The sequence below is a fragment of the Papio anubis genome, chromosome 12 (genome assembly GCF_008728515.1).
Source record: "Papio anubis isolate 15944 chromosome 12, Panubis1.0, whole genome shotgun sequence".
NCBI classification, from domain to species: Eukaryota; Metazoa; Chordata; class Mammalia; order Primates; family Cercopithecidae; genus Papio; species Papio anubis.
The window spans coordinates 86,257,771-86,280,591 of NC_044987.1; the positions used below are offsets into that span (position 1 = coordinate 86,257,771).

At 39.4% G+C, this 22,821-nt stretch overlaps 1 protein-coding gene across 1 annotated transcript; it reads right to left on the bottom strand.

Moving 5' to 3' along the window:
• Positions 1 to 15,511: 15,511 nt before the first annotated feature.
• On the bottom strand, positions 15,512 to 17,699 carry FIBIN (fin bud initiation factor homolog). The gene has a single exon (XM_003910110.5). It carries the CDS (start codon positions 17,097 to 17,099, stop codon positions 16,464 to 16,466), a length of 636 nt encoding a protein of 211 aa, XP_003910159.1. The 5' UTR covers positions 17,100 to 17,699; the 3' UTR covers positions 15,512 to 16,463.
• Positions 17,700 to 22,821: the final 5,122 nt, after the last annotated feature.

Here is a 22,821-nt window from a genome sequence, read left to right on the forward strand (position 1 = left end):
AAAAGAGAATGGTAAATTAATAAGTAATTAGAAAGAAATGTTTTCTCACTCCCATCCTGGACATAACGTGAAGATTTTATCAAAGCCAACCTTCCTTTTCCTGACCTCCCTCACCAGGACTAATCTTTTTATAGTTATAGCAACATTAACTTCTCAGTTACCGCATATATCATAGTTACGACTATCCAGCTAGTCACTTAATCTGTAAATATTTGCTGAGCTTCTGCTTTGTGACAGGCATTGTTGTGGACATAGGGGTTACAGCATGAAGCAAGGTACTTGCTCTCACCAGGTTTTTCTCTTGTTGGGTAAGACAGACGACAGATAAATATATAAAATAATTTTAGGTAATAATAAGAATCACAAAAAAAGTAAAACAGGAAAGTGTGATCAAAATGGGATGTGGTAGAGGCCTGCTTTAGAAATTGTGTTTTAGCTATCTATTGCTACATACAAATAACCCTCATATTTTGTGGCCTACAACAATGCAATTTAAATTTTCTACAATTTTTTAACTTGACTTGGTTTAGCTGGTTGGTTCTTCTGCTCCACACTGTGAAAACTGAGTTAACTCATGTGGTTGCATTTAGCTAAGAGATCTTTTGGCTCCAGCGTGTTCAACATGACATCTGCCTTTTTTGGACCTCTTTCCATGTGGGTGCTTTCATTCAGATGTCTAGCCCAATGTTCTTTACACCTTAGTGGCTAGCATCTAAGTAGAAAAGGCGAAAGCTGCTGGGCCTTTTAAAGTTTGGGCCTCAAACTGTCACAGGTCATTTTTACCATATTCTTTTTTTTTTTTTTTTTTTTTTTTAGTTAATATAATCATTAGTTTATGGAAGCATTATTAAACACTCAAAGTTCAACATAGTGCTAGACATTATCGATAAAAATAAGAGAAACAAGCAATTACAGTCAGATATATCAAACAGTATTAGGGGCATAAGACAGTACCTTGGGAAAAACTGTATGCAGTGAGTTTCCTTAAGCAAAATACTATCATTGCTCAATAGTATATACCTAGAATGAAAAACAGAGGAAATAAAAACATGGGATTCTCAACTAATTTTTACCATATTCTATTGGTCAAAGAAAATAACTAGGCCATCCGAATTCAAGGAGAAGGAAGAAAAGGCTACCCTCTGATGGATGAAGCACAATTTGTGGCTATCTTTAATTCATCAGCGGATATATGAGTATTTGCTTAATGACACTTTCCACTAGCCTTTAAGCTCTGAGAAAGCAGGAATAATGTTTATTATTGCTCACTATTGTTACACCAGTGTCTAGCATTGGTACCAAATGAATGACAGTGTCAACAAATGCTAGGAAAGGATGAAGAAAGCAAATACTTTGTTCTCATGTTACCTCTTCCCTTTCTTATGATCATGAAAGGCATTGCTAATGGATCACAGAACTCTTTCCTGTGGGATACTAATACAACCTGAAAAATCTGCTTGACACAGTGATCCAAGTAGTCCTTTGTCAGTGAAAATTGTCATGTATGTTCATCACCATGGGCAGTAGCCCCAGGGAAGCCTTTAGGAAGGGGGAAAGAACTAGGCTTAAAAAGATGTGTAGGATTTAGAAGTGCAGAAAAAATGAACCCAGGCTTTCACTGGCTTTTATTTTTCCATCAGATGAATTTATACAAGAAGTCTCCTCTTTGCAGATAAATTTTTAAAAATAACAAAACATATCACTCCCTTCCTGGGTGAATGCATCCTCTTGAGGTACATGATTTTGTGTGTATACAACAACTTATGTGTGAAGAAAAAGGAGCTTCTGTCTCCAGGAAGGTACAGCCCTGGTCTAGGAAATGTGGCTTGACTTAATGCTTTGATGAATCACACAAACTCCCAGGCATGTAAGACATATTTAAGAGGGTACTTGAACATGAACAATGGCAAGTAGACATAAATGAAGGTTATGCGTGAGTTCTTCATTTTTACCTCTAGAGTTCATTTTTCTTATAAGCTGTAATCTTTCAGGTTGAAGGTATGTACCTACAATACTTTATTTTAGGACTGGTTGTACCCTGTGAACAGCTGGGCTTACAATGATAACTAGTTAGCATCCAACAATGATTATGTTTCCTCCATGTCAAAACCACCAAGTGAAAAATGAAAGCACCAGTCAACCAGATGTTTTGTCTACATCATGCCAAACTATTAGTTAGAGTAAATCAACTCCACTCATCCCCTTTAATTGTCTTGCCAAAGTGCAGAAGAAGTCATAATCAATGGGAAAACCAGAAATCCAGGCTTTTGGTTTGTTGAAGTCAAGGAGATAAAATCAACCTGTTGACTAATGTTTTCACCTTTCTCTTTCTTTCCCTCCCTCCCTCCCTCCCTCCCTCCCTCCCTCCCTCCCTCCCTCCTCCCTCCCTCTTTTCTTTCTTTCTTTCTTTCTTTCTTTCTTTCTTTCTTTCTTTTCTTTCTTTCTTTCTTTCTTTCTCTGTCTGTCTTCCTTCCTTCCTTTCTTTTCTTTCTTTTCTTTTCTTTCTTTCTCTTTTTTTTTTGATAGAGTCTTGCTCTATCACCAGGCTGGAGTGCGGTATTCGATCTTGGTTCCGCTACCTTCTGCCTTCAGGTTCAGTGATTCTCCTGCCTCAGCCTCCCAAGTACCTGGGACTACAGGTGTGTGCCACCATGCCCAGCTAATAAATTTTTGTATTTTTAGTAGATATGGGGTTTCACCGTGTTGGCCAGGATGGTCGATGCTTTCACTTTTCAACTAGATGTTGGGGCACCATAACCACAATTCAATATAAAACGTGAATTTTTATCAGGCTACCTGGAGCTCCCTGGTGTCTCTAAGTTCCAATAAATTAGACACAACTTTGCAAAACAAATTATTCTAAAATTATATTTTCTTCATCCCTTGAATCCTGTAATATACCCATTACTTTGGGAAAGAAATCTTAGCCTGATATCCAAGATACTCCTGCCACCTCCATTTGTCCCACTACTCCCTTATGTTTTATATATTATAGCCCAGTGTTTCTCCACCTTGACACTGTTGACATTTTGGACTGGATAACTCTTTGTCATGGAGGGTTGTTATATGCACTGCAGGATGCTTAGCAGCATCCCAGCCCTCTACCCTTTTGTTTCCATGTCATTCTCTTTCCCTAGTGCATGTGGTTCTTCTTCATGGATAAACTTTTTGTTGGGAAGAGAAGTGGATAATGTGTTTGTCCAGTTTCTTTCCTTTCTACCAAGAGCCAGGAGGGAGATAGGAAGAGGAGAGGCCAAACAGGCAATGGAGATAGGAAAAAGTGTGGACTCATTTTAATTATTTGATCCCTTCATGTTAATAGGACAAAGATTGTTTGCTATATATACATTACTTTACATCTAGTGAAATAGCTTAACATACATACCAGACCATATACAAGCTAGACTCTCTCATTTGTTCCTCCTTAAAGTCCTATGAAATAAGGGACATTATCTCCATTTTACCGAGGAGGAAACTGAGGCCCAGCGAGTTTCAGTTGTTTGTCATAAACAGCCCATATAATGAGGGGAGCCATGATTCAAGGTATGACAAGCTGTGCCCCAAAGGCCCTGCTTTAAGCTATGTTTTAAGTTTATAATGATTTAGGAGATGTTATCCTTGAGACAGTTTGCTTTGGTTTCATCTTCCTGTTATTGAAAGATGGATCACCTGAGAGGAAAAGCCAATTGAATTTCCATCTTCCCTGTGTATTTCCATTCCAGAGCTTTCACTTGCCTTTAATGACTTTCTCAGGCCTTCCTCTTGAGTGTGAGACCTTCCAGGGCTGAGCTCAGCCTGAACATGAAGTTTTGGGAAAGAGTTAGGAAAGTCTGTTCAGCTATTTTTTAAGAAGAAGAAGAAGAAAAAAAGATATAAAGTACCACTTATCCCATTCCCCAAATAACTTAGTGTTTGGGCTCTCAAAAATTCACAAGCGGTCAGACCTTTATGAGAAAGCTCAGAGTTAGTTGAAAAGGACTTGAATTTAAGAGTCTTCCTTCCTCTCCCCGTCCCGAGCACAGGTGAGTGTGAAGCACGCTGCTGTCAGATGGTTGGCGAACTTGTTACAGAGAGGGCTGAGGTTTCCTTACATAGAAAGTTTGTCAGCCATAGCAGCTTTGGGTTCTCATTAAGGCTATTTCCCCTTCATTCTCCCTCTGCTCCTTTCCCCTACACAAGGTCTTCTCCAGGTTTGCTTTTCATTCTACAAAACTCACTTATGAGTGCCAAGTTTAAACAAAGCATCCAACTAGGGGTTCATTTATTTATCCATTCAAATATACGCATTGAATTTCTACAAAATGCTAGGTAAGGTGCTAGGCATTTTACATATGTTATTTCATTTACTCACCCCAAGAACCCTTCAAAGTGGGTATCATCATTACTGATTTAAATTAAAGAAATTCAAGTATCAGGTTCACAACTACACCAAATGTCATGTTGAAGTCCAAAGGGAGTGGGTGGATGAGCAGAAAGAACACTCAGGGGGCCGCAGGCAGGTGAAAGATGATTTTATTCAGCAGCAGCTCTCATCAACAGCTTTCTTACACTATGTCTGTCTTTGTCTCAGCTGTCTGCTCCGGCTCTGTGGCTCCTGCAGCCCCCGCGCCTGCAGCTGCATGGTTGGCTCTCCCTTGGCTTCAGGGTCAGCAGCTTAACCCTTTCTGTATTTGGGCATGAGCAAGCCTAGTAGGGCCCTGGCTCCCTCCTGTCCATCTGCAAAGATGGACAGCTCTGACTCTCTTTCTCTGGGCACCAGTGCGCCTGCACAGTGTCAACAGGGCAATTATATGTTTTACAGACAACAGTGACTTAGGGCCAAGGGATGGCCTTCCCATGTTATGGCTACATGGCTGTGATAACAAGTGGACTTAAATGTCTGCACTCTGAACTCGCTGAGTCATGCAGGATGTAAACATCCTACTTCGGCCTATTCCTGACCAAAGCACAGCCATGTTCCTTACACCAAGATATATTATATCTTTATATAGATATATTTATAAAGATATATTATACCTTTATATATATCAAGATCTATTATATAAATTAAGTAAATTGTCCTTGGATATTAATATGAATGTAGAAATGAAATTCAGCCTAGGGATTTGTCTTTCTGCAAAGCCCATGCTTTTAACTACTGTACACCTTTTCTTCCTAGCAATAAACCACAGCTGGGAGATCTGGGTTGTTGTTTATGTTACATAAGGAAGGGTAGGAGGAACTGGGGATATTGAGGCTGGAAAAAGGTGCCACCAGATATTTGATTAATTTGATGTGGAAAGAGGATAAATAATTGGGGGCTGTGGGTTTTTGAATGGTAGAAGATACATGGAGAAAGATTTTAGTTTAAAATGTAAAAGGGTTTTAGTTCAAAATGTAAAAAAATTTGAATGAGTTCGAACTCCCCCACAAATGAATGTACTCACCTCCCCACCCCCAGCCTGGCCCTAGCCAGAGAGAAAGGAGTACCCGTAATTTGAAGAATTCAAGCACAGCCTGTATAATCACTTGTCAAGGCTGTTCTATTATAGGGAGGATTCAGGCAGCTGGTGACGAGGTAAATAAGATGAGCTGGCTTTGTGATTCTGTGACTTCCTGACCTTAATACCACGAGTCTATAGGACCTGGAATCAGTTTCTTCACCTGTTTAGGCTTCTCCATTTGTTAAGGTTATTTCTCACTCTAATGTTCTTAGACTATGTAGTTCTCAAGGTTAAAACTATATCTACGGATATAATTACAAGTATGGTTTTTTACTATTTTAGTCTGACAGAGGTTAGCATAATGTTGAAATTTGAGTTTTGTTCTATGGTTTGCTGGCTCAATCCCAGCAAACTTGAGCCTGAAGTCAAGGTCTTCTCTTACTAATTAACTCTTATTTCTTTCTCAGTTTCATCCAAAGTTTGTTTTATTTAGCATCTGGGATAACTGAGGAAGAACTCGTTTTACATATTCCCAACTCCCAGTCTGAAGATGCCCTGGTCCTTCTAGAATTATGGTTCAACTATAAAGAAGGGTGAGCCAGATCAAGACAGACTGTCAGCCAGAGAAGGGACTTGTGGCAGGGCTGGAGAAGGAGACTGACAGAGGATGGTTGGTACAGGCATCAGATGACATTCTATAGATAGTAGAACAGTTTATAAGCAACCCTTGTAAAGGGCTGTTGCAAGGATTTCCTGTATTAAATATATGTTGCATGCTCAGAATGGTGTTACATAATAATAGATATAGTAGGTAATACCATCTGTTTTGTTGCTATTACTAGTTTTGTCCTCTATGTGCAACAACTATATTTAGTAGCTGCTCAATAAATAGGTGGTGAATGAACAGAGGAATGAACAAATAGCCCTTTTGGAAAGTAGTTTTTTTTTAAAAAAATAATAATTTAGAGGCAAAAGTGGTAGTTGCATCTTTTGGTAATGGTAAGACTTTTACAGAGGAAATGGGAAAGCCCTGTAAAACCTGACATCCTGTTGATATCATACCATTATTGTGAACTGTCAGTCCAGATATTTCACTGTTATCGTTTTTATGGTAAAACTCTTAGAAATAAGAGGGCCTATAAAAATATGATTATGGGATGATTATTCATCATTATTGCCTTTGCCAGTTTCTAAGCCTGAATGAGTTTTTGTTTGAGCCAGTGAAAGATTGTTCTTTTTCTGTTTTTTCTTCAAGTAACCCAAATGCTTTTAATTTAGAAAAGAAATATACATATTTATTCTTTATATTTATAGCCAAATATGTGCATGTATTAATATTCACTGGGTCAATTGTCTCCTCTTGTATTGAAAAGGGTGCAAATTCAAGCTTCTAGGCATCTGTGAGAGGGGCCACCATATCCTATCTTGAGTCCTTGTTCAATGGAGCCAAGGCCTCTTCTCTTGCAGCCTGGGTAGAGGTTGCATGGGGGGAAGCAGGCAAGCTGGAGAATTGCCAAATTGCCGTCTCACTTCAGCAAGTCATCAAAGTTATATGCAAATGTACGCAGGTACTCTCAGTGAAACTCATGTACACCAGACCTGCAACAGGGCTTGAATCAGTCCAGTCTACCAGCTCTGCTAAGCTCCTGACCTGGCAGTTAGGGACACCAAATCATACAGTTAGAGTCTGGGGTTATAGAAGGAAGTGTGTGCTGTCACCCTAAGGTTTTCCATACTGAGATCACTTGGGATGTAGCCTTCAGTCTTGTAGGCCTAAAAACTAGAATTTTCCAGGCTACCCAGTTTTTAATATAGAGTTAGTTGCTCAGTAAATACTAGAAATTAATATTCTTATTTTCTCTAACTATGTGGCCTATTGCCAAGTTTTAAGAGTTCTCTCACTGTTGCTGTCTATATCCTGAAATTTCCAAGTTACTTTTGTGTGCATCACCCCCATGCGCAAGGCATAAAGTAGAGGTCCTGTTAACATTTGGTAATAAAGGGTAAGAAAATTTTCTGTTATCTCCTGCTGCAGCATTCATTTTCTTGGCCCAAATAGGGAGGGGGTGTTTGTGGTGTAAACGTATGTATAGGAACCTCTCATATATGAATGGGAACAAACACATATTTGGCTTCTGAGGAGCCTGCCAGGAAGAGGAGGTCAAGACTGGCTCACAGAAAATACATAGAATCCCAAAGGCTTATTTGAAACACAACCTGTTCAACCAAAGAACATATAAGGCATCCTTTCTTAAAAGAGGATCCTCAGTGAACTATAGGTTGCCAGATTGTGTGAGAATAGTGACATTATTTCTCAGTCTTATGTTTAGCCCCTTCCATACATTGGCTTATCAAATCCTTACAAGAACCCTGCAATGCATGTGTCATATTCCCCACTGTATGTGGAGGAAACCGAGGTTCTAAAAGGTTGGACAATTTGCCCAAATTCCCCAGCTAATATGTTGCAAAGGCACAATGTGAATCAGTTTCTACCTTTACTTCTTAAGCTTCTAAAAGTGAAATCTATACTGTCTGGAGGCAAAGAGGGATACAGAAAAAAGAAGGAGAGAACAGGAGAGAAGGGAACTGGGGCAGGAGAAAATGGATGTTTGAAGGGTAGGCAAAAATATAACTCAGAGCAATGCAAACTCACTAACTAGGTTTTCCACTCTTTATAATTTAATCTATAGTAGCATCTGGTGGAAATTGTTAGTGGTCAACTCGTAGAACTGCCAGCAAAGCTTACATTTTGAAAGTTGAGTGGAGCATACCCGTTTGTTTGGTCTTGGGATGAGAGTTGGGAAAAGATCAAAGTGAGAGAAGACATTCAGGAAACACATTTCTTTAACTGCCTGCAGGAGGAAACTTTTCACAACTGGAAAATGCAAGCCATTACTGCCAACCCTGGATCATGGAGACTTTACCTCATTAATCATAGCTGTCAGGGTCCTTTCAGTAAACAGCAAGCTGTTGACATACAAAATATCTCCTGTATTTCATGGAAAAGCAAAAGGAGGAAATGGTAAAATATACAAGTCATCAAAGTAAATGCTTACTAGAGTCAAAATAGAATGTTGCCATTCTATTTTGACCTTCTAAATTCAAGGCAATGTAGAATACTGAAGACATTGGAAATCATCAAGAGAGCATTTTTATATTTAGATATAGCTTATATTTTTATATTTAGATATAGCTCTTGTGAAGAAAAATGCAGAATAAGTATAGATGCAGTGATGACAAGAGATCATTGATAAAGGGAAGATGTCTAAACTCTAATGCAATGTTTATATGTGATTGTAAAATATGTGAGGCATGCATGTGGTTGAATCTTCACCTTTATAGATCTGTCTATTCTAGTCCATAAATAGGGTAAACAGGGCTTGGGCTGGTAGGCAGAGTTGGGACTTAGAATCAGAGAGGTCATCTGGAATCCATATATTACCTGATATAGTTGGGAGGAGAAGCTAAATCCCATTCATACATTTCTTTGAGAGTCAGGAGAGGAAGGTGGTCAAGAATCAGAGGAAGGCAATGCTAACATCAAACCCAAAAGGGGATAAATGGAATTAGAGTGGGAAAATTGGATCAATGTAGGAGCAGGTTGGGAAGAATGTCACAGATTTTTCTGGAAAAAAGCCACAGTAGGACATATCTGTGTAAGATAAACACCAGTTTCTGCCATTTTCACCACTACTACCTTAGACCATGCCTCCATCATCTATAATTGGCATATCTTAGGAGCTACCTGGCCAAGTGGCCTTCCTGCTTCCCCTTTTGCCTCCCTGTAGACTAATCTTCCATAGTGGTCTTTTTGTGTAAATCAAGTAATACTACTTCTCTGCTTAGACACTTTCCATTGAAATCAGAATAATATCCAAACTTATTATTATGGCCATCCAGTTCGTCTGTTACCAAACCCCAGTTGTTCTCTCAACCCAAATTCTTTTATTCTTTCTCTGATTTATTCTGCTATAATTCCACTATTTTTTTCCTCTTTTTCTCATGCATATAAAGTTGTGTCTGCTTGAAGGACTTTGTAGTTGCTGTTCTGTTACCAGGAAGTTTTTCCTCTGACATTCACATTCTTGGCTTCTACCTAAGATTTAAGGTTCAATTCAGATATCTCCTACTTACTCAGAGGGGTCTTTTTAAACCTTCTTATATAAAACAGTACATAGCACTTCCTAATAGTATGTACTTTTTAGTTTCAGAGACCTGTATGGACAAGAAACCCTTTTTTTTTTTTTTTTTAAGACAGAGTCTCACTCTGTTGCGCAGGCTGGAGTGCAGTGGCACAATCTTGGCTCATGCAGCCTCTGCCTCCTGAGTTAAAGTGATTCTCATGCCTCAGCCTTTCCCAAGTAACTGGGATTATAGGCTTGTACCACCACACCCAGCTAATTTTTGTATTTTTTGTAGAGACGAGGTTTTGCCATGTTGGCCAGGCTGGCCTCGAACTCCTGACCTCAAGTGATCCGCCCACTTCAGCCTCCCAAAGTGCTGGGATTACAGGCATGAGTCACCATGCCCAGCCTAAGAAATCATTTTGTATCTGGATTCAGATATAAAGCATAACAGAATGACAGAAGAACTTGCTAGCTGTGAACACTGGACTGCAGCCTGCCAAATAGTGAATGCCATAAACTGTCTATGCCAGTTCAGCATCTATAAAAAATTGTTATAGTCAATGTGATAATGCATGTAAAAGGGCCTGGAAAATGTAAAAGAAGCCAGTTGCTCTTAGGCAAAGGATCATGGAGTGACATATGCAGGTATCAGGAATTCATATTTTACCCAACATAAATGCAAACAGAGAAAGAAGTTTCTTAAAGAAAATGTGGTTTTGATTTTTTCCAATTAAGAAGATCATATAAGGGAAATATTCATTTCAGACGCCATTTATCACAGATCCTAGAATAGGAAGACAGTTCGCAAATTATGTGTCCAGTCTACTGCCTTCAGAAAGGGAAAACGTCATTCAGGGACTATCGGGAAAGCAGGGTAGTCAGACTGTGTTTGAATATTGACTCCATTCCTGTCTAGCTACTTCAGGAAACATAGCTCTTTAACTGCCTGCAGGAGGTAACTTTTAAACACTTAAGCTCTTTGTGTCTTAGTTTCTTTATCTGAAAGATTTATGAAATGTAACATCAACCTAGAATATAATTCTAACCAGATTATATAAAATAACATGTGGAAAACACTTTGAACAGTGCCTGTTTAATAAACACTAGCTATAATTATCTTCATTTTGCAAACAAAATGACTGAATTTCAGAACATTTCAGAGAATCATTCAAAGTTACACAGCTAATACATTGTGAGGCAAGATCTAGAACCTAGAACCTCTGCATCCTGAAACATTGTGGATAGATCTAAGCATTTAAAAAACATCGATGCAATTAAATATTCTTAACACCTGAAATAAACATTGGTACAAAACAATATATTTATTATAATACTTTTTCTAAAGAGAAAATATATACATAGATATACATGAAAAGTATGGAAAAAAGTATACCAAAATGCAAATAGTGAGTATATGGCAGAAGGAGTTTCAGAATATGAACAATTTTGTTTTCTTGTGCTACTGTGTTTTCTATATTATTAACATTCAGCAGATAATCACATTTTTTTTTTTCTTTTGAGACAGAGTTTTGCTCTGTCGCCCAGGTTACAGTGCAGTGGCACGATCTCTACTCACTGCAAACTCTGTCTCCTGGGTTCAAGTGATTCTCCTGCCTCAGCCTCCCAAGTAGCTGGAATTACAGGCACCTGACACTGTGCCTGGATAAGTTTTGTATTTTTAGTAGGTTCGAGGTTTCACCATGGTTCAAGACATGGTCTTGAACTCCTGACCTTGTGATCCACCCGCTTCGGCCTCCCAAAGTGCTGGGATTACAGACTTGAGCCATCACACCTGGCTGATAATGACTTTTGTAATCAGAAATTGTTATTAAAAAGGCTAAACAACAATAACCCTAGCAGCAAGAATAAAAGTCCTGCGTGTCTTGAATGTGTGTTTATGCCGAATCTTTGTTTTATTTGCACTGCGCTAAGGTTTGAATATTTGGGACTTCCAAAACTCAATGAAATTTAATTGCCATTGGAGCAGTATTAAGAAGCGGGACCTTAATGAGGTTATTAGGCCATGAGGGCTTCATGCTCATGGGTGTGGTTGGTGCCAGTATAAAAGAATGAGTTTGGCCCCCTCTTGTTCTCTCTAGCCTTCTTTCTTTCCACCATGTTATGACATAACAAGAAGGCTCTCACAAGATGCTGATACCTTGATTTGGACTTCCCAGTCTTCAGAATTGTTAACTAATACATTTCTGTTCATTATAAATTACCCAGTCTCAGACATTCTGTTATGGCAGCACAGATTAGACTAAGATATGCTACTCTACATTTTCCAGACAGTTCTAATTTAAATTCTTGCTGAGCTCCCATAGAACCTTGTACATACTCCAATCTCCTACATTGCTGTACTTGAATTCTTTGTTTAGGTGTCAGTTTCCTTACATATTTATAAGCTATTATTATCCTGGCTACCTCATATAGTGGCATATTAAAATATTTAATGAATGACATATCCATCGAGATCCAGACTTTAGAAATAGTGTTCCTAAGGACAATTTTAATTCCACAGTCACTAATATGATTGAAGGAATCCCATTTTCTATACTAGTTATTGTTGCAGTTTTTTGTATTCTATTTGAAACCAAATCTTCTTACGTCTCCAATTGTTTTCTCTTTTATATTAAAATATTAATAAACCATATTTAGCATTTCTATTTTCTATCCAATATTATTATTCCATATAAAATGTTACATCCCAATTTTACATGAAATTTAGTATTACATTCCATATAAAAAATAATTTAATAATCCTCCTCTGAAAAATACATCAGAAATTTGACCACACTGCCCCTTAGTATGATTTAATATCATTAGTGGGTTTCATGGACATTTTTATAACTTACTAAAATAGTTTATAATCTAAGTTTCAAGGCTCCTCCCGGGAAGTTTTGAGCCCATTTCCTTAGCAGAGTTGTAAATGAGAGTTTAAAAGGCAATGAAAAGTGTGTGAACTATTGGATAGCTTCTTGGTACTGCTGTGCATAACACACCTGCTGGCTTCTTACAGCTTCTGACCGCTTCTATGAGCCTGGCTTTGGTGGTAGCAGAGGCTAAAGTAGCCTAGTGTCTTTCATCAACAGCCTCCAGATAGATACCTGTAGAACACTTCAAAATAGTTATATAGATGTTTTCATGTGGTTCAACTGAGAGAAGAATTAGTGGTACTGTACAACGCATCTCCCAGAGAAAGTATTAATGAGTAATTCTATAAACAGGGAAGCCAACCAGCTTCTGACTTCCAGACATTATCAAGAATCTGAACTGCAGAGGACATTTAAAGTGGTAACTGGAGGCCCCTTTAATCCCCTATCCTCCACATTCTTCTTTTATTTGCTTGTATATCTCATTAGAGAATCATCAGTTAAGACCGAGATCATAGTAAGGTATATAAGATATTACACAGTTTTAGTCTTGAAAATAGTACCTAGGCTTTCTAGGCCTCAGCTATAAAAGTAATGATAATAATAAAAACAGTAATAACAGCAAGTAAAATTTATTGAGGATTCACTATGTCTCAGGCGCGACTCTAAGTGCTTGACATGTATCACTTCATTTTATTTATTTGTTTGTTTATTTATTTATTTTTTGAGACAGAGTCTCGCTCTGTTGCCCAGGCTGGAGTGCAGTGGCCTGATCTCAGCTCACTGCAAGCTCCACCTCCCGGGTTCACGCCATTCTCCTGCCTCAGCCTCCCGAGTAGCTGGGACTACAGGCGCCCACCACCTCGCCTGGCTAGTTTTTTGGTTTTTTTTTTTTTTAGTAGAGACGGGGTTTCACCGTGTTAGCCGGATGGTCTCGATCTCCTGACCTCGTGATCCGCCCGTCTCGGCCTCCCAAAGTGCTGAGATTGCAGGCTTGAGCCACCGCGCCCGGTCTACTTCATTTTATAAAATGCTTTCCTCATGCAGTTTGTTGTTAGAATTAAGAGAAATGACCCAGGCAAAGTTCTTAGCACAGGGCCTTACCAATAATACTGAGTTTTCAGAAAAGTTAGCTGTTTTTTAATTGTTACTATACTTAACAACAACAACAATAATAATAAATGCCTCCTGTTCCAAATAAAACTCTAAGAGGCTTTTTAAATTTCTTGGTTTACAGATGAAGCCCCAAGGCTTTGTAACATCCCAGAATGACCAACAACCCAGCTCAGTGCCTGGCACAAATTAAGTGGTCAACAAATATAAAAATAATTAATATCCTAACTTGTATAGATTCGTTTGCAAGTAGATTTTGCAGAGAAGAGAGTGTGTAGTTTTCTTTTGATTCTCAAAATAGTACATGGTCTAAGAAATAAAAAGAACCACTGCTTGAAAAGAGAATTTGTCACTGCATGAATAACAAGGTCTAATAAGAATCATGAGGAAGTGGAGAGGAAAGATGTGAGTAGGTCTGGCTCCCCACCCTAAGAAGGTTTGGAACAGCCTTGTGATGTTATTCTCTGGGCTGGCAGTTCAGGATTGTTTCCTCTCCCCACCTGGAAATTCCCATTTGCCCTCTGAGGCCATTTACATAAGACTCTGTGGGATTACTGGCTGTACATCTAGGCTTGAGTAGAGTGATTGGATGCCAGATAATTTCGTTCTGGTTTTGTAGGAATCATAGAATGTTAGCACTGGAAAGAACCTCATACATAATCTATTTAAGGGTTTTCAAATTTATAGCAGATGTGTTACCATTCCCCTTCTTGCACCCATGGAAGATATCTCTGATTAGGGATGACACTCTTCACTTCTGTGTCTTTTGAATCCTTCTTAACATAACGTTGTATGGAAGCATTACCAATAGATTGAAATTAGCATGCACAGGGAAAACAGTTTTCCATCACTATCACATGTCCAATATCCTCCCATTACGGCTGGGAAAATCAACGAGATGACATTTGGTAAGTCTGTGAACTACCAAATAATTACTGTGAAGTGAGTGATATAATGTTTTGAGGCATTAATGATTGTGACTTCAAACTACAAACATTTTAGTACCAAATATGATTTTATTTGCCACTGTTATTTTTTCCTCATTTTTTTAGAATAAAGAAGGAAACTATTTTAAGTGATCATTAATCTTCTTTCTACACACAGGTCTAAAAAGCAACAAAAGTGGGGCCCTGAGTAACAAAAAGAAGTTATAAGTGATTTTAAGTACAATAAGTGAAGCAAAATTTCAGACATTCAACCACTCTCTCTCATTTCTCAGTATTCTTAAAAATATTAGTACGGGCAAGTCCTGTACTTAAATTTAAGAGACTAGGGGCTGTTATAACTGACAGAAGATAAGTCACTTAGCCTTTCCCAGCCTCAGTTTCCCCTACAGTAATAGAAAGATATTAGACAGTTCATAGGAATGGAAAACTTGTTTTCTTATTCAAGGGAGAGGAGAAAATAAATGTCTGTTGAACAGAAGAATATGAACATTATTTATTTTCGTGTGTGTGTGTGTGTGTGTGTGTGTGTATCTGTGCATATATGCAATAAGAAAGCATATTTAAGGTGAGAGTAAGAATTGGCTAGGGAAAGATACTAAATAAAGTGCATCTCCACCTTTTAAAGCCATTAATTAAATAATGTAGACCTGGCTTCAAAATTAAACATCATTGTAGTTTATAACTTAGGATGGAATGCTTGCTCTGCATAAGGGTATAGGGTATGAGCCTTGTCAGAAACTTTTCCAATTGAGTTTATGAGAAAAACTGGAGAAAATTTGAGTCTTTAAGCAGACCTATAGGGATCAAATTTAAAATTCTGGCAATGGCTAGATTTTTGTTTTCTTGTGAGGATGCTGGGTGACTATGGAGAGAATTGCCAAACATGTGGCTATTCCCCTGCCTTCTTTATCATATACTCTAAGTAAACTGGCTTAAATCCAGTTTACTGGCTTAAATCTCTCTCCTTTTGCATTGGCCCCTTTTTGAAATATGGAAGTTACAGATGTAAATTACAAAGTAAGCCAGTATTATATGAAAACATGTTTATTGCCTGAATTATAAAACTTAGCTAAGGAGTTATTAGAATTAGAATTCCCCCTACTTGAAGTACAAGTTTCCAATAAACAAACAGAAGCAAAACCCCAAATGAGAAAGAATACATCGGTAACCTAAATCATAGGCATCTGGGGTATGTTCAAACAATCTGACTACTTCTTTGTAATTTACTATAGCACTGATGACAAAGCATAGACATACAATGAGAAAGAGCAAATCAGCATATCAGTGTGACTGTGCAACCACTACAAAGCTTGGCCTTCTTAAATGTGACCACTTTAACTTACACACACCCACAGAGGCACCAGAAATCTCCCTGCAAACGCGATTTGCCTATAGTTTTGTGGCAATACTGTTACAAAAAACAAAAACAACTCTCAGACCATGGTTAATAAATAAGAGAGAAAAGAAGTAACAAACAGCTTCCATGGGTTGGCAGGCATGCAAAGCAGCACCTTGAACCTCATTTGAAAAACAAGCAACTCAGATAGCTTTTGGAGCCCAGGAGTGAAGGCTAGAGGCTAAAAGGAGCTACGCACTATTATGTTTGGGTATTTCCACATAATCTGCAGGATGGGGAAGTTTCATTCCCCACCACATACAACTGTGCTCTTTTAGATGTGGCTGAAACAGGTATCTCTGCAGAATTAGAAAGCCATCTAGAAATGACATTGCTTAAAATTGTTCTTTCCAGGTGACAATTCTGTCACAATCACATAAATAATGTACAAAAACAAAACTAAAACAAAATCACTCGTCTCCAATTTTTCTCTTTTTAAAGATGACCTCAGATTTGTTCTCAAAGTGCAAATCTAGATATAAAAAAATAGTAGGTATGGGGGAAATGTAGCCCCATCTTCTGTCCCCCACCCTCCAAAGTGGGGCTGATTGGATTCCCTCTCTCTAGCATTTGTACCCTTCCACCTATACTTTAAGATAATCATTTTTCAGCCGGCCCAGTCGGGTCCCATGGCTCCTAATGGTGAGAGCCAGCAGCTCGTATTTGTCCCTGAGCCCCACAGAGATGTCCAGCGTCTCCTTCAGCAGGGACCTGGTGTGGACCAGCATTCCCAGAAAGTCCTCGTTGAGCCTGCTCTCCTGCCGGCTGTCCTGTTCCTGGCCCTGCTTGAACTTGCTCTCCAGCTCAGTGAGGGATTTGTCCGAGTTGGAGTAGGCATCCCCGATCTGGTGGGACTCCCGCCGCAGGTACTTGCCATAGCTCTCTTCCCCGTCTAGGTCGTAGGAGATGCTTTTGCTGATGCCCTCCAGCACGCGCCCAGCATCCTCCACCTGGCGGCCCAGCACGGTGAACTCCTCCCGCAGGGTGAGGCTCAGCAGGTTGCCGGCCTGGCTCCCCTCCCCCTGGGAGCAGCGCCTGTGGTCACTCACCCTGAAGAGCAGCTGGCACTTCTCGGGGTCATCGTTCTCCTCATAGTCCCCATCTGGCACGAAGTAGTGGTGCAGAGTCCCATTGGACATCTCTGGGTAGAGGGGGCCGTCGAAGTAGCCTTGACACAGGTGGCAGAAGAAACTCATGCAGAGGAACTTCAGAAACACCATTCTGGATATTCAGGATGGCCAGGGACCCCAGGAGGAGACTTATCACCCAGGCACAAGGAAGGGAGTGTCTTTGCGAGTCAGCGTCTCCCCGAGACAGCGTCCGCCTCAGTCCCAGCCGGCTTGCTGCTCCCTGGCCCCCAGTCCCCAGCAGGCTTCATGTGGCTCTGCACACCAGCGTCTGGGTAGCGCGGCCGCCACAGCGCAGGATGCACCCACCCTTGCGCCCCTCGCTCGGTGGCTGGAACTCCTCCGGCACAGGCGTAGCGGGGAACCCCTCCTCCGGGGGCGCTGGCAAGATGCTGGCTCTGTAGCGCTCCTTTCGGAGTTTCCCCTTGCTCCCGGGAGATGGAGTGTGTAGCTGGAGAGAAAGCCTCTTGCCCCCTGATAGTATTTCAATTTCTGGACTGGGTGGGAATGCGGAGCTTTTCCTTTGGCTAAAGATATCCTGAGGATCTCTCTGCTCTCAAATTACAGCCGGTTTCGTCACTTGGAAGCCAGGGAACAAGTTTGGAAAGAAACCTCTCACCAGGTCTCCGCTATTAAAGGTACAGGGTCACTTTTTAAAGATTGAAAGGGAAGACTCTACAATAGAATTCAGCTTGAAAGAGAAAATGAGAAGAGAATAAATGGAATTTCTACCACAAAAAAACCCGGTTTGTTATTGACATACTGGGAGAGGGAAAGAATGATTACCCTGGAAAAATGCCATTTCACGTGTCTCAATAAATATGAGTTAGGTTGGATTTTTTGAGTATATCTATTTTTATCTTTAAAAGTTTGTGACTTTGAAGGCAAATTTAAAATGTCAGAAATTACAGTTTTGTTTGAAAATGATCGGTTAATTAAAATTGCTATAAACAATACTTTGGATGAAATGAAAATACAGAAAGTTGTTTAATGTATAGTCATTAGTATGTATAAGAACAGAAGCTGAAAAATGAAATTTTGCCAGCTTAGTAAGTTAAAAGACAATGAGATCCTTATTTAATTTTATGAAACAATGCTAAGCATCTGCATTGAATCTTGAACCTAATACTTTTATAGTCGTTGCCTCTTTTGAGATTCTTGAAAGCTTTTGAAGAATGTTTCCGGTACTATTGTGCCCATTTTCCAGATGGAGAAATGAAGGAGCAAAATGTTAAGTGAATTGATTATAGTCACACAGTTAGACTATAGTTGAGCCAGAACTAATTGTCACAAGGTCTTTTAATTTAACTTGGGGGAAAAAAACCAATTTTTTTTAACCTGGCCATTTTAATTTCTAATTTATGAACTGATTGGCAAATGGTCATTCTAAAGGTCATTCATTTGTTTAATGAATATTTCTTGAGCATTTACTGTGTGCCAAAATCTATTTTAGGTACTGAGGATACAGCCGTGAACAAAAATAAAGACAAATCCTTGCCTTCCTGGCGCTTACATTCTGGGAAATAGAAAACTTAAATTTGTGAAAATAGGTCGGGCATGGTGGCTCACGCCTGTAATTCCAGCACTTTGGGAGGCAGAGGTGGGTGGATCACTTGACGTCAGAAGTTTGAGACCAGCCTGACCAACATGGTGAAACTCCATTTTTACTAAAAATACAAAAAAATTAGCTGGATATGGTGGTGCATGCCTGTAATCCCAGTTACTCAGGGAGCTGAGACAGGAGAATTGCTTGAACCCAGGAGAGGGAAGTTGCTGTGAGCCTAGATCGCACCACTGCCCTCCAGCCTGGGTGACAGAGTGAGACCTTTTCTCAAAAAAAGAGAAATACGTAAATAAATAAGATGTATGTTGGACATCAATAGGGCTGTTGAAGAAAGGAAACAGGAAGCATGGGAAAGCAGAAGCAGGCAGTGGTCCTCTTTCTATGGGTATTTTGTCTTTCTTCCTTGAAATGTAACTGAAACATTCATGTTGACTTGCCATTGTTCCATACCTACCTCCCTCCCCAAGTAATAAGGGACTGGCTTCATTCAGACTCACAGTGCCACACTGTTCTGGGACTGTTATACTCATAGTCATCACTTTCATGGATATAAGCAACCCAGACTCCTGCAGAGAAAAAGAGAAGTCTGGTTAAGTAACTTGATATTTTGCTGATGTGGTATCATATGCATAGAGTTTCTGAAGCATGTTGACAGCACATTTTCATTCTTATCCAGATATTTAGCATCATGAAAACATTGACCAAAGGAGTTTTCCTAATGTTTATGCCAAGTGGAAGACCAGGGCCTATTTTCACTCTATCCTTGAAGAAAACTAACTTCCTTCAGTTGAAAGACTGAACTGTTGGACTCAAGAGCTACATTGCTTCATTCCTTTTTCTCTGGGACATTCAGAAATGACAACAGATGGGTTCATATTGGCTGCTTGGCCGAAGAAGAGAAGAGGAATTTACTCTGATTCATTCCATTTCTTGCACAATCTCTCTCTGACTTACTAACAAATTCAATTAAGCAAACCTATATTAAGCACTTACTACCTGCTCTGCACTTGCAGGGTGCAGTGTTAAAGTAACTACAGACACAAAGATGTGCAATAAGAAGTTTAAGCCTACAAAGAGCTTGCTCCGTGGTGGGAGAGTAGGGCATATGCTCACATAAAGTTATCACAGGACGGGCGAAGAGTGTTTACTTTCTTCCTGCAATGACCTCATCTAAAGATACACACTCCATGTTGTGTATTAGAAATGAATCATTTTGGTACAAATAACTAAAAGTCCACCTCAGTGTAACTAAGGGCATTAACTTACAGAAAGCCTTAGATTAGATATTCAGAGAAGGCTTGGTCCAACCTAGTTTTTCTCTCACTATTTCTTGGTTCTATGTCCTTGGCTTATATTCATGCATGGGCAGTCTTTTGTTTGTGTTCTAAGATGATTACCAGTGTCTTCCAGGGCTACGTGCTTCTTTATTCATATGTAACAGGAATGACAGATTGGATTTCCTGGTAGCTCAAATGCAGCTCCCTCAAATCAGCTTCAGTGGTCATAGTTGGCCTGATGTGGATCATGAATATGTCTTCAAACCAGGCTTCCTGTAGTGAGGTTTGGGATTACAACACTTTGCTTAAGACAATAAGCTTGAAGCTGAAGGCAAGGTATCATGCAGACTATGTGGCTAGGTGATTTAGTGTTCTGTTAAGGAAAGGAACAGTATGGGAGTACATTCTGGGGAAGTAACCATGAATAATTCCCCTACCTTACAGTTTTGTCTTCATTATCCACATCCAAGAGAAACTGTCACCCTTGCTGATAAGTGTTGACCAGCTGGGTGTGTGGAGGAAAACACCCTGATTTGTAGTATTTGTTGATTTCCTTAGTCTAAATACTCTCACAGTGGCTAATTGAACTCAAAGTTGGGAAGACAGCACAGTAGTACACCATTATATAATATTCCCATCAAACAGATACATTAGATGCAAGTAACCCCAAAAGAATAAAAAATAGTAAAAATCTGGTAAAATAATTAAGAAGTGATTAGTTTTGCATATATATTCCCTTTATTTTAACATAGCTTAGTTAAAAGTTTAAACAGTTTGTTTGTTTGTTTATTTATTTATTTATTTTGAGACATGGCCTTGCTGTGTTACCTAGGCTGGAGTGCAGTAGCATGATCACAGCTCACTGCAGCCTCAACCTCCGAGGCTCAAGTGATCCTCCTGCCTCAGCCTCCTGAGTAGCTGGGAGTACAGGTGTGCACCACTATGCCTGTCTAGTTTTTGTCTTTTCTTTTGTGGACACAGGGTTTCATGATGTTGCCCAGGCTGGTCTGGAACTCCTGGGCTGAAGAAATCTGCCTGCCTTGGTCTGCAAAGTGTTGGGATAACAGGCATGAGCCACTGCACCCAGCCAGTTTATTTTTAAATAATGTCCATGTTTAACAACTGACTTGGAAAGTAGCACAACATGGCCTTTTGATTAAATGCTTCATGTTCACTTTTAAAATGTTTTTAGTTCTATGTTGTTCCTATGTGCCCAAGTCCATCTTGGACTGCTAAGGTTAGAACTGAGGTGGGTTTCTGAGGGTTGACCTAGAATGAATAAAGCCAGAGGAAATATCTAAACATGGAGATGCCAGACAGAGGACTTTGTAAGAGCCCTCTTGCAGAGTCAAATCAAGAAGCACCATCTATGGATAAGGACAGTATTTGAGTTGAGTCTAGGGCTGAAAACCAGGGACCAAATTAAAGGACAGAAACTGGATGCATTTAAGGATAAAGGAGGACCTCAAGAGTAGTGGCCACAGTTGTGTAAGTAAATAGGTGAGCATCATTGCCCAATTCCAGCTGCTTATATGTGTGTAAACACTACTACACAGTGCCAGCAAAATTTACTAGCTCAAGAATTACTTATCCTTTATCATTTTCAGTGTACTTTAAAATTTTCTTTAGATCATTTATCACTTTAGAGAAGAAAGTAGAAATTTAGGTTGGAATTATGAGTCTAAAGATCTATGTGACAGATCTTTAAATTCTGTGACTTCTCCTTGTCAAAGGCTTTTGTGATCTATTTACTATTTCTGATTATTGTAATAGTATAACTTTCATAGAAAAGAGTATAAGGAGATTTTGGGGAGATTAGGTTGCACTATGCAGCCTAGAAACCCAAAGGGGAGATGGAAGTTCTCATTCTCAAGATTCCCTCAAACTGTCAGGTTGAGTCCCTGAACCATGTCAAAGGAGAAAACGAAAAACACAACGAAAACAAAAAACACAACAAAAACAAATAGTGCTATTCTAAACCAGAATAGGCGTCCCAAGGTGGGAAGAGAGATGAAAGCAAGAAGAGAGGGGGAGATAAGGGGAAGGACATAGTACTTAGCACTTTGGGGATTAAAAAAATCAATTAATAGGTAATCAGCATTTACTGAGCAGACATTGTTTGTAGAAGGTGGAAAGGACAGGGGGGAACAGTGGATAAAAGAAAGAAAGAAAAGCAAGAAGTAGGAAGAAAAGGTAGCGAGGAAGGAAGGATAAATGGAAAGTAGAAAAGAAAGGGGAGAGTGAAATAAATTTTGATTATTTAGTCTGTGCTTTTTGTTACGTTAACTCAGTGAAGTGAATATAATTATTTACTACAAGAACATTGGTTAGAGGCAGAGGGAGAATTAATTAAAAAGAATAATCACAAACAAACTTCCTATCAAATATAGACAATAAAACACACCTATGAAGACAATGAGAATGCTTGCAAGGAAATAAGTATAACGTGGGAAGGCAGTCTGACCAATTCTCACAACCTTTCTGTATTAGTGAGAATATCAGAATATGCTTTGATATGCTATGATAACAGATGTCACAAAAATGCTAACATCAAATTCTAGTTCACTGCAGGTCAAGGTAACTCAGCAACTTTCCTCTGTGTAGCAGCTCTGATGCACCATCTGCAATGTGGGACCTCCTCGGTTGGTTCAGCAGGGGACCAGGGCTTTGGAGAGTCTGGTGTTGTACTTGAATGCATTGGCTCAGAAGTGACCCATGTCACTTTGGCATTACAGCCCTTAGGCTAGTGACATGGCCCTGCCTCAGTGCAAAGAGAAAGGGAGTCTTACCTTTTCATGTGCCCAGAAGGAGAGAAAAACCAGATGTGAATGTTCACTAGGTGTCTCTACCACACTTGTCTGCAGGAAAAATACCTATTAGAAATGCTCTAAAAATGCCAAACAGGGAGTGAGTATATAAGTTGTGAAATACATTCTACAATAATGCAAATATTTCATATTTTCAGTCAAGATAG

Excerpts from the sequence above, each read along its gene's own strand:
- FIBIN (XM_003910110.5), bottom strand. The coding sequence starts at position 17,099 with ATGGTGTTTCTGAAGTTCCTCTGCATGAGTTTCTTCTGCCACCTGTGT.